This window comes from Mytilus edulis, chromosome 12 (genome assembly GCF_963676685.1).
Source record: "Mytilus edulis chromosome 12, xbMytEdul2.2, whole genome shotgun sequence".
NCBI lineage: Eukaryota > Metazoa > Mollusca > Bivalvia > Mytilida > Mytilidae > Mytilus > Mytilus edulis.
Window position 1 is genome coordinate 37,484,841 of NC_092355.1, and position 18,238 is coordinate 37,503,078.

At 31.5% G+C, this 18,238-nt stretch overlaps 1 protein-coding gene across 1 annotated transcript; it reads right to left on the reverse strand.

Annotated features, from left to right (window-relative positions):
- Positions 1-3,781: 3,781 nt before the first annotated feature.
- Positions 3,782-17,559, reverse strand: LOC139499605 (uncharacterized). The gene is made up of 8 exons (XM_071288357.1): positions 17,440-17,559; positions 15,376-15,443; positions 14,306-14,431; positions 11,044-11,165; positions 8,894-8,981; positions 7,199-7,309; positions 6,382-6,506; positions 3,782-3,825 (listed from the first exon to the last, which is right to left on the reverse strand). The coding sequence occupies exons 2-8, from the start codon at positions 15,437-15,439 to the stop codon at positions 3,811-3,813; spliced, it is 651 nt and encodes a 216-aa protein (XP_071144458.1). The 5' UTR covers positions 15,440-15,443; positions 17,440-17,559; the 3' UTR covers positions 3,782-3,810.
- Between the last annotated feature and the right edge of the window lie 679 nt (positions 17,560-18,238).

Consider the following 18,238-nt stretch of genomic DNA (forward strand, 5'->3'; position numbering starts at 1 on the left):
TGATAAAGAAGTCAATACGTCCTTGCTCAATACTTTGAAGGCATCACCCTTAGCCTAAACATGTGTTACGGTAATCTGAATTTCAAAATGACTGAGTGACAGATTTGTTTTTAGACATACTTGTCAGCTCCACCGTAGCGAATCACATACATTGTAACTTTGACATAATCAATAATAACAGTGAATACGAGCGACAACTTGTAATGGTTTTGTGTTGTGTTTTTTGCACAACACATATATAAAAAAAGAAGATGTGGTATGATTGCAATGCGATAACTTTCCACAAGAGATCAAAGTCACAGACATTTTAACAAATTTATATATAAAGGTCCACTTACGGCCTTCGACAGTGAGAAAAGCCCATACCGCATTGTCAGCTCCCTGTGATTTATTTCTTGTGATTTTTATTCTTGTGGCTTTCTTTCTGGTGACTTTATTTTCTAGGGACTTTGTGACCTTTTTCCCCGGGAATTTTTTCCTGTGACTTTTTTTTCGTTTATCATTCTCTTTATAGGTATCACGTTATAACTACACTGTTATTGTCAGATTAGCTGAAAGCGTAAACATTTCAAATAAAGGAAATAAAAATACTGAATTATATTTCTGAACAAATTTTAAACACCAAAAAAAAATCAAGATCAATGTAAATATATAAATATCTTTATTAGTCTCATTTGCTAAAAATAACAAAAATAAAAGTTCCATTTAATGATTGGCAGTAGAATAATTATCTGTTAAACAACTAAGCTAAGTGTGAAATGTCTGGCAGGTTTTCAAAAGATGTCCTGCAGAGTACGCCCGCTGGTTATTTGGATTGATTGAAACATGTATGAAATCATCTAAAACGTTGTCACCACTTTAATTAATACACATCTGTTGCAATAAAATGTCTTTTTAGCTTTACAGAAATATGTTATTGTCAATAGTCCACTACACTTAAAACACAAGGCTGCATATACATGTTTCATATGCATGATATTTCATTGTATTTATGATATGCAAATAAAAAAAATATTTTCCTATAACACTAAGATTACATTATCTGTATTAAAAAAATATAAATCTAGCTTGTTTAATTAAATGAAACCCAGACTTACTGAAATATTGTCCCTATTTTTTAAGCAATCGTAGATACATTTTATTTAGCATTTACTTTTCATCATTTAAAATAGAAAGAAGACTATTTACAAACTACCATACTACAATTTTCTACATTCGTTTTATTGTAAATTAGTTAGATATTTGCAACTCGGTATATCCAGTAAGCCATGTGTAGAGTACACTTTAATATATACATATTTTTAAACATCCTTTTTACAAAAAATAAATAATGAACCTGTGAATACATTTAATCTGACAGCATGAAAGTAAAATATGATATTTTCATGTCTCAACAAGTTTTTAATGACTATACTGTGAAGAAAAAATTTTTTAACAAAATTTCACATCATTTAATTAAAAAAAACGGTCTATTCAGACCTGAGCCAGTGACCATCATGTGGTGATTGTCGTTTTTTTTTTAATAAAGAAAAAATACATGTGATGATGTGATTATAAAATACGAAATTTATCTGTGAAACGAACCCAATTACCTTTCGTTTTAGAATGATATAATCGTTCACACACGCTGTAAACGTTCTAAAACGAAATGATTAGCTTCACAATTTACCGAACAACACGCTTGTTATCATGCTATGTCGTGTATAAACGGAATTGAACACGGAATTGAACACGGAATGAACTTAAACGAAATGAACGAAATGAATGGAATGAATGACACGCAAACGGAATGAACGAAACACGCAAACGGAACGAATAGAAAACGGAGCGAAAACGGAAAAACGGGAAACTTGAGTGGTTCAGTAGCTGTAGTACGAGTTCTTTTAATTAACTAGTAGATAAACGAGGATGTGATATAAATGTCAATGAAACAACTTGCTATCCAATTGCAAGTCACAAGTTTGAAAACAAAGCCTTTGAAGGTAACAGTTCGGTCTTCCGAGCCATAAATTAAACAAAACAGCAAAGTATTACAATCTATAAAAGGCCCGAAAAATTACAAATGTATAACTATATAAACGAGAAAACCATCAGTTTAATCCATATAAAGTCGAGAACGAGTAAGCACTTATAAACCACATCAACAATCGGCAACCACTGCACAAAATGTAAATACCTATTTGATTAAAGACACAATTCTAACTGTCTGTTCTTTTGTGTGTTGAACTATTCCAGCAGCTCTCATGTATGAATTATTTGTCTTAAAAGTTTCTATTTTCATTTTCCCTGAGTGTTTTGCCTATAAATAAACTCATCATAGATACCAGGACTAAATTTAGTATATACGCTAGACGCGCGTTTCGTCTACAAAAGACTCATCAGTGACGCTCGAATCCAAAAAAGTTAAAAAGGCCAAATAAAATACGAAGTTGAAGAGCATTGAGGACCAAAATTCCTAAAAGTTTTGCCAAATACAGCTAAGGTAATTTATGCCTGAGGTAGAAAAGCCTTAGTATTTCCAAAATTTCAAAACTTTGTAAACAGTAAATTTATAAATATAACCATATCAATGACAATTCATGTCAGCACAAAAAGTGCTGAATACTGGGCTTGTGATACCCTCGGGGAAATAAATCTCCACCAGCAGTGGCATCGACCCAGTGGTTGTAAATAAACTCATCATAGATACCAGAACTAAATTTAGTATATACGCCAGACGCGCGTTTCGTCTACAAAAGACTCATCAGTGACGCTCGAATCCAAAAAAGTTAAAAAGGCCAAATAAAATACGAAGCTGAAGAGCATTGAGGACCAAAATTCCTAAAAGTTTTGCCAAATACAGCTAAAGTAATCTATGCCTGAGGTAGAAAAAAGTAGCTTAATGAACCAAGTGGTTTGTTTTAGTTTTTTTTTTAATGATTGCAATTTGAAGCATTGAAATTGCAATCATTCCTTAATTTCTTCTTTTAGAATATTAGTGTCAACATTGATTACGAATATATGCTATCGTCGCGGTCACAATTCTTTAATTTTCTCCTCGAATAAGGTGGTACATGCATGTAACACTACGGGGATATAACTATGTAAATCAGCTGAACGTTCTATTAATAAAGGTACATTAAGCTTCTCGATAATCAAAACTAGTGTTTGTCAAGCTGCTACATATCGAATGATTTTTTTTCGAGAAAGTGTATGGTTCGCTTGTTGATATTTCGTCCCGAGGGTATCATCAGCTCAGTAGTCAGAACTTCAGTGTTGACGATAATGTCACTTATATGGTCATTTTTTTATAATTTCATGTTTACAAGAGTTTTTCGAAATACTAAGGATTTGTTTCATCCTAGGCATAGTTTGTACTTTATACTTGTTTGGCTTTAAATCTTTTTTTTTATCTAAACATCACTGGTGAGTCTGATGTAGACGGAACGCGCGTCTATCGTATAAAATCATAAGTCTGGTACCTTTGATTACTATCAAGCTTTTCTTATTTTTTTTCTTATTTTTGACAAAGTGCCAAATTAAATTTGTTGTCAAAATGTAATGAAAGTTAAACGCGCCACACTAATTTAAGTCAAGCTTATTGGTATCAAGGCGAATTTGACGTACTATTTAAACACTCATAACTGCATGGCATGGCATGATCATACCAACCAATGCCATGGTGGAAAAGAAGCTGATACTCTCATAATTGATTCTTTTTGTTTTGTTCATTTTGCATTGGTATATCCTTTCTATTTAATTTTTCAAAGAAAAGAAAAATTTGCTTGAACGATTTTATTTCATCAAGTTCTGCAATGGCATGCATCCTCTCTACGGACAAACTCTCTGAAAAACACAATACTATATATTAACAGACACATACATACAAAAAACTACTATCTGAATTAAAGTGGAGATCACATGATATATATTTGTATAGGTTAGAAAATGTTTGTCAATAAGTGATTATGTGCGCTATTGCTACCTTATAATACCACTGCCTGCAAAAAATATACGTCCAACAGGAAGTTGTTAGGTGATGAATCTGAAATCATTGTATTGCATTTCCTAAGAATATCGTGATGACAATTTTCAATTTGGCTACCATGTGTAAAATGTTACACGTGCTCGGCGTCTGGCGTAAATATAAAATTTTAATCCTGATATCTATGATGAGTTTATCAGTAAACAGGAAGATGCTGAGGGATGAATCTAAAAACAATCACACGATATAACTGACTTATATAAACCATGAAACCAAATTGTAGAAATCATAGTATTGTAGTTCCTGAGAAAGATATCTATTGAACGGACGGACGGACGGACTGACGGATGGATGGATGGTCGGACAAACAGACAGAAATGAAACAGTAGACTTCCATTTTTCTTTAAGCGTGGGTATAATTATAAGGAACATAACTAATATTATCTGGTACTCTTGTCTGCTGGTTCATTGATTAATTAAAAATTAGGTCATTTTGTTCGCCTTACACTATCAAGAAATTTAATTGGTTCTCGTCAATTCACCTACATTATATATTTTGATGTCTATCATTTTAAATTTTCTAAAAAAAATTAACATACCAGAGATAACAATAAGCAATCTTCAATGCAGCGATAAACTCCCATCAGTACATTTTTGCAAAGTAAAAAGTTAATTTAAACAGCCTTTTGCTTCAAAATTTACTCAAAGATAACGGGAAAACTGATGGCCAATTGTTAGTTTAAGATAATCAAACTTCACGACATGTCAGTAAATATATAATCATAAGAATGTAAAAAGTTAAATTAAACAGCCTTATCGTTTCAATATGATGAATATTTTCTCAGGGAAAACGGGAAGACTGAAAGTCAATTGTAAGTTTAAGATAGTCACGATATGTCAGTAAATATATACTCATAAGAATGATATTAATCAAATTGATAATTTTCTAAACAATGATACTAATGATATCATGTGGTCATTTTTGTAAATTTCCTGTTTACAAAACTTTGAATTTTTCGAAAAACTAAGGATTTTCTTATTGCAGGCATAGCTTACCTTAGCCGTATTTGGCACAACTTTTTAGAATTTTTGATCCTCAATGCTCTTCAACTTTGTACTTGTTTGGCTTTATAAATATTTCGATTTGAACGTCACTGATGAGTCTTATGTAGACGAAACGTGCGTCTGGTGTACCAAATTATAATCCTGGTACTTTTGATAACTATTGTTAAAAGACATTACTGTATTATTTTTTTCTGTCTATGAAGAAATAACATAAAAAATGTGGTGCACACTGAATAACGCGCGTTTTTATGTTATTTCGAATAGAAAGAAAAAATATTACAGTCATTTCTTATAATTTAATTCTAAATTCCATTTTAAACCGTAGAAAACCATAAAACAACGTTGATGACGTTACGGTCACATGACTTAGTTATGTCTATGGGATCATAACAAAATAACGTCAGCCAAACAGAAGACGCGTTACATCCAAAATTAAATTATACCAAAATATTTCTTGTATTTACTTCTATTGCGTATGGGGGTGTCCGAACGGCATAAGTAGGTTCGTCTTAGCCAGGGGTTTCGGCAATTACCACTTGTACGAATAAGAGTACCATTCTGGACATTTGTACTTCATGTGATCAATATTTTATATTGTTTATTTGTCAGTGCGTACATCACTTTATATGCTCCAGTTTTTGGAATATTTATACAGGACAGTGTTGGAACCCGTGTTACTTTCTTCTCTATTCTGAGTGACGAAAACTGCTCAGCAGGCCGTGTGCATAACTGCAATGCAAATTCAGCGGACACGTTGTCCAAAGGAACAATTCGTGGCTAACTACAACGTGAGTTACCTTTAAAATATTACAAAGCTGTCTTTACATCAGCGATGAACTGTTTTAATATATTTTCCTATGTTATAAAGAAAATATGAACAATCAACCGTTCAAACTGTTCGTATTTGCTGTTACACAATTTAATTCAGACAGAACCCGACATGTGCAATAATATTCATCTATTTATTATTATGAAGAACATTAACAGCTGTTTATATATACGACCTGTTCATCCGTATTTTCTAATGGACTTTAATTATCATTGAACACATTGTAAAATGTATTTATGTTTTTCTTTCACAATTCGGATTGGTATAGAAATAAAAGTCAGCTCCCGATTGTTTTATCTTTACATAAACCCAGTCATCTTGGTTAAACTCGCTTGTCCGGCCAGGACATGTACCAATACTTTATTTATAAATAAATCATAATATATTTGTATCGAAATGCCAGGCGATTGTTACCTGTCTGTGACATGTATTGCATTTTTTCATGAAGATGTTGAAGTTATATATTAATACTTTAATGGAACATTGATTTTGCAATTAAAAGCTAAACCAAGGGTATATTTACCAGTTTGTACTCGCATATGTAGTATCCATTAGTAAAGCTACAGGGTACAATTTCCCAATACCAGGAAACACCGGCGACGGCATATAAATGCACACCACAGGGCGAATTTAGGTCAACATAATTGACTGAAATAAATAACCAAATATTTATTTCGTATTTCGTATTAAATAACACAATATGGACAATTTCTATTCTGATTGTTTTTAATTGTATTAGAAAAAGCGTTAAAAGAAATAAATAAACAAAATTATCGTTTTTCAAACCCGTTAGTCGAACACAAACTGTATTGCATGTTGTTCGGAGTGATCAAACGCTCCGTGCTGAAGACAGCACTTTGACCTATAATGGTTTAATTTTTTTTGCCAATTGTGACTGGGATGGAGAGTTGTTTCTTTGGCACTTATACCCCATTATCTTATATCTTTTCAAAATGCCATGGGAAAAACGGAGAAAAGAACAGTAAACAAAACACAACATATAAAAACAAGCGGTGATATCAGGTGCTCTGGAAGGATAAGAAGATGCTGCCCAACTAGTGGCGCATGTGGGGTTATACATTTTACACATCCGTAGTTCAGTCTTATTCGGAAGGTCACAATCGAAAAATAACTATTGGTTTTTATGCTTTTATCTTGTTATGGATTGAATTTTAAAAGTGCTGATCATTATTAGTCTATATTTTGTATTACCTTTTTATACACATATATTGTTTGATACCATATACTGTCCTGTAGATGACGCTCCTTGTTTGTGTTGTTTATTTGCTGTCTCATCGACGTATGGTGTATATGCTTTTGCTAATTATCATAAAATTTACCTTTACCAAATGGGAGATGTTTTAATGTAAATGGACTATTTTCTACAGCAAATGTATAGATCCCATCCTTATCTATATCATTTGCTCCGGTCCACGCAGCCCAATATTCGGCTGTAAAAAGAATTCAATGTAAATGAGCTTCATTGAAAATCAGTAGAATAAAACTAAGGTATGAACATAAATAACGACTATTAAGAAAATTGTATAAAAATCAGCCTCTCTGTTTCAAAATAATAAGCTTTTTAAAAGTTTGATTTAAATTAATAGAATATGAATATAAAAACTAAAAATGTAGAAAAAAAACCAAGAAGGGTCCGTGTGCTTGTTTTCTAGATACAGTCTATCAAAATTATGGCGGGAAATGATTCTTTGTGGTCTTTTCATTCATTTACATTGGCCTCATTTTTCTTTGAAAAAAAATGAAATAAAAATAATAGGATTTTCTTGGATTCAAAAATACTGGTTTCAAACTACATGTAATGCAATTATGAAAAAAAAAAGTAGGGGTAAGTGGGTAAATTTTATTAATAGCACTTCATAGATAAGACCAGAGGATTCGGAAAATCTGGCATAATTTCAAAAACAAGAGAAGCGAACATCTTAAAACTTGGTAATCAGTGAAACTAATGGAAAACCTTCATATTCCTGACTAGAAACAAGATCAATTAATAATGTTGAAATTTATAAAAATGACCACGTTATTGACTTGGTTGGTGATACCCTCGGGGACGAAACGTCCAACAGCAGTGGCATCGACCCAGTGGTGTAAATAGTTATCAAAGGTACCAGGATTATAATTTAGTACGCCAGACGTGAAAGCGGATTATTGCATTTTTTATTGCTTTACAGTATATGGTGTCGCAATAGGATGTTCAGATGGGTATAGGGTATCGACAACTAAGTAACATTCACGAGAAAACAGTAATATATCGTGTGGACCGATCGCATCTATCAATCTATAAGTCATCGAGTCATTGTTAAGACCTAGGAAACCAGAATTAATGTATATTATTTTTTAACAGTGTCTATTATGATTTACATATGAATACAGTGAATCAATGAACATGTCCACTATAATACAATGCCTGGAATTTGGTTTGGGAGATTTATTCTATGGGATGTGCTATCAATATATCTAACTGATTCTTCCAATTCTGGTCAATAACCTTTTAAAGATTCCAATTCCTCAGATGAATGCCATGTTATCATTGATGTTAACGCTTAATGAAGAATTAACTCAATTTCATGGATAGCTTGGTGAACAGAAGTATTGCTAACATCAAACATCAAAGCCATTTGCCAATGTTCAAATGTATGTTAACAAATCAAAAACCTTTAAAAGTTTATTTTGCCAGCTTAAGAGTATTATTTCTTCATTCCTCTGACTTATTTTGCTTAGCGCTCTCATAAGAATCAAACTTAGTACTACAGATTTTTAGTACAGAAATAGTACCTATGCAAAAGTAGCTAGTGTGTAGTTAAATAAAAAGCAGGTCATCCCATTGTAGTCTTACAATAGTTACCAAACCGATTAAATTCGTTGTCACATATTTTTTTGTAATACGTGATAACGGATTAAATTCTTTGACACGAACTTTATAAATTTGTTATCACAGTTGTATTTTTTTATTTTGTAATTCATGATTACTGGAAAACCTCATCTAAAAAAATAATAATGATACATTCTCAACTTACGAATATTAAATTCAGTAAAGACAGCTTTGGCTTCTTGTTCATTGTTCGGTCTCCACATGTAAGCACCATCTGTCTGGGCACACTTGGCCTAAAATTAAGTAAGATGACATTCATATGTACATCCATTCCCCATTCTCAATTTTATCCGTTCATTTTCGCGGAATTCGTGGGTACAGGTGAACCACGAAATTAAATCTTCAACGAATGAAAATTAATTTTCTATGAACTTGTTTATAGATATAAGATGAGGTATGTGTGCCAATTAGACAACTCTCCATCCAAGTCGCAATTCATAAAAGTTAACCAATACAGGTCAAAGTGCGGTCTTCAGCACGGAGCATTGGCCTACTCCTAACAGCAATCTTTAAAAGGTTTAAAGAGCCCCAAACATTTTCTAGTGTGAAACCATTTAAACATGAAAACCAACGGTCAAATTATATAAAAAATCGAGAAACGAGAAACATTTATAAACAGAATCAACACACGACAACTACTGAAAATCAGGTTCCTTCCTGCCAACAATTGCAGCTGGTTTACACGTTTTTTATGGTATCACACCTTTATTCTTATCTGAACCAATAGTGTATCATCACAACATAGACAGGCACACTATAAAATATCAATTGAAAAGGCTTTGCTCAATTAAAGGAGTAGTAACACAAATGAACAAACACAGAACGAATAAATTTGATTGATGATAGTATGAAAATACAAAATTAATAATAATAAGGGATAAATAATAAAATCAAAAGTTTAATGTTAAACAATTGCAGAAAAAAAGTCAACCTTAACAAAAGTCAGCCATTTGCAATAATGTTGAACAAAGGAAAATGAAAATAATTGTGTTGTTAGGTATACTTCTTTTGTCTGTATTGCCTTCCGTTTAGGAACAAAACGAATTTTCTTATATACCAATAAAACTATTCTAAAAAATTTGCACACTGGGGTCAATAAAGATAAAACTAAAAATGGGTGCTCGATAATTCTTCGTTATCTTCATGAACAGGTGCCAGAGGTGTGATGTGTATACAGTATGCAATTAGAAAGGAAATCAAAATATCGATGTTCATAGTATGTAATTATAGTAATTCCAAACACTTATAGACATATAGACCAGATATATGTATGCTAACTCCAGCAAAACCACAAAATTAAGTAACCACGGACGTGAGTTTTTTTTCTTATTTACGAAAACTGAATTTTGACTCTTCGCAGATATAGTCATGTACAGAAAGCCTTTAACAGTAAACTTTCCCTTAAACTTGTAGGTTGACATTTTGAATCTACTTATTTTCTTTGCTCTTGCTTGACCGGTTTTCAGGATATTCTACCACAGAGAAGGTAACATGTCGAAAATATTAATTTCCGGAGTCAAAAGTCGGTAATATGAAAAAGGGCCTATAAGGAGTCAGAATTACGCCAAAGACCATTCAGTTATTTTGTTGTACGGTTTTAGTTCTATTATCAAAATACCATTGTTGATTTAAATAAAGTGTTGTCCAAATATTTCGGCTTCATGCAACACTACTTAAAACGTCACATGGTATTCATATATAAACAAAATCTTCTACAACAAAATTAATCAGACGTTCATCAAAGTACTGTATACATCAAATACAGATACAACGCCAATGACATATTTATGAACACTGTAGAAAAACTTTTTGAAAGTCGTCATTCTTCGTATGTTAAAGCAGATTGTCTTGTATTACTCTTATAAGTCAGGGACTAAGAATTATAGGAAATCATGAGAAATTACTTAAGTCATAAGAAATTACTTAAGTCATAAGAAATTACTTAAGTCATAAGAAATTACTTAAGTCATAAGAAATTACTTAAGTCATAAGAAATTACTTAAGTCATAAGAAATTACTTAAGTCAGGGATTAGGAATTGTAGGAAATCATAGGACATTACTTCATTCAGGGATTAAGAATTATAGGAAATTATAGGAAATTACTAAAGTCAGGGATTACGAATTCTGAAATGTCACGTGATAAAAACATCAAATATATACCGTTATTGTAATCTTATATTAAAACTATAGTTTGCTTACAGTTTAAGTAATGTATTGTAGATGGTGTGTGATTCTTGTTTGCTTTCGAAGTAACAGACACGTTCTTGCAAATGGGGATTAATTAACATACTCACATAAGCTTCATGCCAGGATAACCATTTTTTAACAATGGAATAACAATTAGCACTACTTGTTTGGTTTGATAATAGCTTGAACCCGTTGGGGCAAGTTTCAGGAACACACGGCGCTTTTAAAACTAAAACAAATCATTACAATGTTATCAACTATAGCAATTAAAACATAAAAAGATAAAGCGATGGTGTAATTACACTAACGTTATAAAAGAATCATCATGTTTAAATTTTACAGAACTTCATTAAAGAAATAAACGGTACCAATCGTATGCACCAGATACACATTTCGACAATCAATGTCTCGTCAGCTGGAGGCCAAAATATTAAAAAAATAAAAACATGAACAGCTATCAACCAAAAAGAACAGAAACTTTAAAACGAGGTTTAATTCACCATTTTCTTCATTTGAAAATGCCTGTACCAAGTCAGGAATATGACAGTTCATGTCCATTCGTTTTTGATGTGTTTTGTCATTTGATGTTGCCATGTGATTATGGACTTTCCAATTGGATTTTCCTCTGAGTTCGGTATTTTCAACAACTCTCCACCATAGACAAAGGAGTAGGTTCAGTAGAACCGCTTTTTGGCCCGAAAATATAGCAGTTTTACAAAATTGTTTAAATGTAAACTTTCAGTTATTTTTTGGAAGGTATAATGCATCTGCTACATAAATAGGGGCTGTTTTTGGCATTACAATGCACATATATCGGGTACTTGCAGCATTAAGTCATGCTAAATTACTGAAATCTTCACAATTTCAGCATTTTAGTTAAATTTTAGACGGTTTCCGTCTTAAATGAAAGTGGCCGCATTCGTGTTCATTCTTGATATTGAAATGTTAGTTGTGTTTAATGATAATACATAACATATTTAAAGGATGAACACGAATGCGGCCAGGTACATTTTTGACAAAAACCATATGAAAAGTGACAGTTTTTAGCATATTTGATAGATTTTTCATATTTAAGCCAGAATCGGAGCGAATTTAATGAGTAAATCAGTTAAAAATCTTTCACAAAAAATAATTGGATCAATTGAAATAAACATTTAAGTGTTAAAAAAGTGTCCAAAATCTTTCGTCAGATGAACTTTAAATTTGAGGCCAAAACCGGCCCTGACCGGACCTACTCTTTTGTTGTGCATTTCATGCATATACATTTTTATTTTACACATTTGTTTATGATAGAAAAACAATTACAACAAACAAACAAAAAGATGAAAAGAAATAGACAGACAGGCTATACTTACATTGCAAATAAATATCAGAATAAGTTTACGTTTTTAGTGGGTACACTTATTTCACGGATTTGGCTATACTTTTTGGAGCTTTTGGATTATAGCTCTTCATCTTTTATATAAGCTTTGGATTTCAAATATTTTGGCCACGAGCATCACTGAAGAGACATGTATTGTCGAAATGCGCATCTGGTGCAAGAAAATTAGTACCGTCAATTTTATTATTGCAGTGTGCTACCCTTTTGTCGTGAAAGTTAATTGTAAAGGAACAAAATACATTAATTTTGATGTTATGTTTAATTTTGCATATTGCAATGAAGGCACATAGCGAATTTCAACGAAGACATACAGTTGTTTTCATTTGACCTTGATGCTGATTTGGAAATAGGCGATTATGATATTTTTAATCTTGATTTAGAAAATGGTTACAAAGGGAATTTTTGGTTTTGATTTTGGACGGGTTTTTTTTCTTGCATTTTTAAAAAATTAAAAAGAAACAATAATTAAAACCGTTCTTAATGTTTGTGTACAAAAAATCGTTTATTGCAAAGTTAGAAACAATGTTTGAAGACTTTTTCTTCAAAGATATTCAATATAAGAATTAAAAATAAAACATCATTACAATAAGGGTACAAATATTACTGCATTAGATGCGAATTACAACAATTAATACATTATGACATCTAAAACTTTTACTGAAATTTAAGTGACAAATTACATAAGCTTATAATTAGATTATACAGAAAAATGCAAGTTCTATGTGATAAACTAAAAGAAGTTTATAAGAAATTTGTCTTCTTAACAAACAAAAAATCACAAAAAAACAGAACTGCGGGGAAAATTCTAAAGCGAAATTCAAATGACCAAATCACAAGCTCAAACATAACAAACGATTGATTACAACTGTCGTATTCCTGACTTGGTAAGGCAATGACGTTTATACATGTGTCCTTTACACAATACATTTCATTAGTATTTTATGAATAATCTACTGTAATACTGGTGGAGTGAGTGCCTACTTTCAAATTGTTTATTTTAGCAATGAGCAGATGAGATATCCAGTATCCTATGATAAATCATAAAACATAAACAAAAATCATTTAAAGGTACATAAAAACATTTTTTTCAGTTAATTATTTTTATCAAGAGTAATATGAAATTTTAAATTTGCATTGGGTTGTCTGTGGATTATGTTAGTTTTTGATTACAGACAGTTGATGTCAGTATGGTCAATTCACGATAGGGTAAAAAAAAGGGCGGACAAAAATACACTTTACATACCATTTTTTCACAACAAATAAAAGGAAGCTATATGTGGTGCAAACTGATTGCTTTTATAAAATTTATACTTTCATTATCAAAAGATATAAGAGAGAACTCGCGTTGATCAATACATCTATGTTAAAAACATTTCTGCTGACGTGAGGCGTTTCTTTTTTTAACTATGATAATTGTTTTAATTGCAAGTTAGTTGACATTCATTTATTGAATATTATGAAAATAATTGCAAAATAAACACATGTTTACACATAAATGTGCTTCCCAAGTGTGTACTATGCAGACGAAAAGTCATAACATAAGTTAAAAAGAGAAACAAGTTCTGAAAACTGTAACATAAAGAATTCTTCATGGACAATATGGCAGCTTAAACTACTTTGTATATTTGCTTTGTCTTTGACTGCAAAATTGCAAATGTGGTATTGTAAGTATAAACATGTCACATTTAGATGTTCTGTTTATGTTGTGGTATTGTAAGTATAAACATGTCACATTTAGATGTTCTGTCTATGTTGTGGTATTGTAAGTATAAACATGTCACATTTAGATCTTCTGTCTATGTTAGTTGTACAACAGAACATCATCAACGATGTTGAGCACAAATTATTTCAATAAAGGGAATGAGAAACTGTTCTATGATTGTTTTTTCTCTCCAAAAATAACTATCTATGTCTATAAATTTCATTCGCATTTAATTCGATGTGGTCAACAGGGACACAAACCATTATTAATGTATTTGTCTACTTACATTTGCAACATGGTCGTTCATTGCAGCATTTTCCGGTATACGTCCATTCAGGTCCGAACGTCTCAGTACATAAAACATTTTTTTTCCCACAGGTACCATTGGAGGCAAGGCATTTTCCAGAAAGAACTGAATAGTAGAATACTCCGGTAAAATATAGAACGATTTACTTTAATATTCATAGATGATCATTGATGATCTCAACGAGATTGATTTTCTCGCTTGAGCCGGGACGGCGAAAGCGAGAAAGGCAATCGAGTTGAGATGACCAATGATAATCTGTTTATCGCTATTTTTCCTATGATGACGTTGTCAATTTTATGTCAATTTCGTTAGCAAAGCCATGTTCCTCCTTAGTTTCTAGCGATAATTTTCCATCTCAAGCGAGTAGCTAAGTTACTAAGTTTGCTCGAGATGCTCGTAGATCTGCATAGAAAGTTTTAAAATTAGTTCTTCTTAAGGTGGTACCTAACACTTTCACTAAAATAGATTTTGCTCGTTTAATTTTCCTAAAATTTTGACAAAGTATTTACTTTGACCCTTTGACAAAAATATAAAAAATTCAAAAATTTGAACCAACCATTTTATCAGAAAAATTACACTGGTTATATAGCAGTTTGGCAAACACTAATTTTGATAATTGAGAAGCTTAATATTCTCTTAACAACGCAACGTAACTAAAACGTACAGCTGATTTTACAGAGTTATCTCCCTGTAGTGTTAAGTACCACCTTAAATGCAGACTTTGTTTTTATTGTTCTTATGTTAACTAAGAGAGTAGCATTGAACAGTTTTGTACAGCTTCGTAGCTCGACAAAAGTACTGATATTGTCGTTGTTAACTGAAGGTGTCTATCCCCCAGTTACTATAAACACAAATGGTAGATAACTGTGTTAACATGATTGAATATCTGTAACATAAAAAGGTTCTAACTATGTCTGTATCATTTGACTCTCGAAAATAGAACTTTTGATCACAGTGATATGACCGTACCTTTTTATATTATGAGAGAGTCTAGCAGCTTTAAAATCTTTAATCTTCCCTACAGTGTTTTTAACATAAAGGATACTTACTGCCGCCCTTTGACACACCAATTGTGCAAAAGATGAAAACAATCAAACAACACCACTTCATCATAATTCTGAAATGAGATCTCATCTGTATCAATTTATATTCCATGTTATTTAGAAATAAACTGATTATCGATACAGGATTGCAATTTTAATAAATTTACGCCAGACGCCAGAGTTTCGTCTACAAATATGGAATTGTTTAGAAAACAATGCAACCCAGAAGTCAGCGCAGTGAGCCTGTATGCATTACATGTTATATTTTGATCGCTTATTGCAATTTTAATATATTTGCACCAGACGCCAGAGTTTCGTCTACAAATATGGAATTATTTAGATAAAAACGTAACCCAGAAGAAAGCGCAGTGAGCCTGTATGCATTTAATGTTATATTTTGATCGCTTATTTCAAGTTCCAAAAACATGTAACAGTTTTTAAACCATAGTCCCAACTTACCAATAGAAGGGTTTATATGATTTATAAAAGTACTTTCAGGTTGTAAACATTAAAGAGGTTAAAAGTTTTGCTTTCAAAGTATCTTGATAACGAGCATTACTTTTCAACACCACTGTAATTCACTTTTCATGTGTTAAAATCGGACTGTAAAAAATTTTAAAAAAAATGTGGATTTATTCGTGTTAGGGATTCGTGTTGATTTTTGGGTTTTAAATTTTGTTTTTTGTGATTTTCTATTTTAAATGTCATTGTTGTTTATAAGTATTACAAAACTTTGAATTTTTTGTGCAATATTTACATATAATACTTCTTGTTCTGTAACGGAAATGAAACATGATCCGACTAAAGCTTGACAATGAACTAACTAATTCAGAATATATATTTGTAACCAGGCTGTAAACTACAATGCCATATGTCGTAGGCTAACGTAGTTGATTTCAACTTTCAGTACACTTAAATATGACTGTTTACTTTAAAAACGATTTTTGATTGCTAACAAAGTTTATATGTTTAGTATGTTCGGTGTTCGAATGTCTGTTTGTCATTTCCATCTCTTTTTAATTTTGAAATTAGTATTTTAGGAATGTTTTAAAATTCTATCCGCCTTTCAATAGTTTTTTTGTTTTGTTTGATTTGAATCAGAATAGTCTATTGTGTCTTTAATAATTAACATATATTATGGATTTTAAATATGTATGTGGCATTCCCAAGTCAGGAGCCTGTAATTCAGTGGTTATCGTTTGTTTATGTGTTATATTTGTTTTTCGTTCATTTTTTAATATATATAAATAAGGTCGTTAGGTTTCTCGTTTGAACTTTTTTACGCCTTCATGTCGGGGCCTTTTATAGCTGACTATGCGGTATGGACTTTGATTGTTGTTGAAGGCCGTACGGTTACCTATAGTTGTTAATTAATTTGTCATTTTTGGCTCTTTTGGACAGTTGTCTCATTAGCAATCATACCACATTTTTTTATATATTTGGGCTCTTGTGGACAGTTGTGTAATTAGCAATCATACCACATTTTCTTTTTTATATATTCAAACAGCCGCAGAACACATTGAAATTTCAGAAAGTAATGCATCTTCCTAACGGGTACACGTATTAAAATATTAGAGAGAGTATACAAAGATGGCATTCGAAAAAAGACATAAATATCTCAAAACCAGCCACTACAATGGTAAATTAAAAAAGAAAGAAAAAGAAATGGATTATTGTCAGGTAAAAACATTACATTGAAATTTAACGGCTAGGCAACTTTTGGTAAATTGTAAAAGAAAAGTAAGATTTTATCTGTCAATTAAATTTAACTTGCACATTTGATGTTTTGATGAGCTGAAATTTATCTAATTAAATTCTCTGTTACATTGAAACTTGTTTAAACCGAACCTCATTGGGACTTAGGATTTTGTTCGGTTTTGGCCGATGTTAGGTCTAAGTAGATTCACAACGCATACAGTTGGTATGACGGTTTTTAAAAACAAACTTTGTTTATACAGGTTTTCGGTTTATACAGGATTCGGTTTAGCCAGGTTTCACTATATGTTACATATTAAATTGTATTGGAAAATAACAAGAATACCGTTTGTAAGAAAATAATTGAAAACTTACCAAAATGTGTAATAGCAGAGCCGTAGATAGAAAGATGATTTTTGAAATATAGTTGCTACTTAAATAGCAACTTAAATAAAAGTACAAAGTCAATGTTCTGCGAAGTTAATAACATTGATTAGTGACATATGTTGTTTTTCTGTCGTAATATTCACTGAATAAGCAAAAATTGTTAAACATTTGTTAAACGTGTTACTTCCTTTAACTGTTATTTAAATATTTCCAATTCTTTATGAACATTGTAAGTCAATCAGCAAATAGTAAAATCACAAAAATTCTAAACTCAGAGGAAATTTAGCGGACTCAAATGACAAATTTAAATGTTGAAACAAATCGAACAAATGGACAACACCTTTCATATTCGTAGCGTGGTAAAGGTATTTGTTTGAAGTAAATAATGGATCAAACCTGGTTTAATAGCTAGTTTACTTTTTGCTTGTATGACAGTCGCATCCATTTCCACTACTTTGACAACGATGTGTGAACAAAACAAACAGACACAACAGGCAAGAATGAAAAAAATTGGGATACATCAGTAAACATTGTGTTATAATAATAATCACCATAAAAACAAACATATATGTAACAAAAAAAACCAAAAAAAAACCAACATGTATACATCAAATACAACATCATTAAAATATATGAGTAAGTTGTTATATGTCATTTAAAGTCAAGAAATCTATACATTTTTGTTTCAATGTGTTTTAGACCATATGCGGTAAGATTGAAAATAAATCAAGTTCATACAATGTATATATAATGTCGATGATATATGTTAATACATCCAAAGATGTCT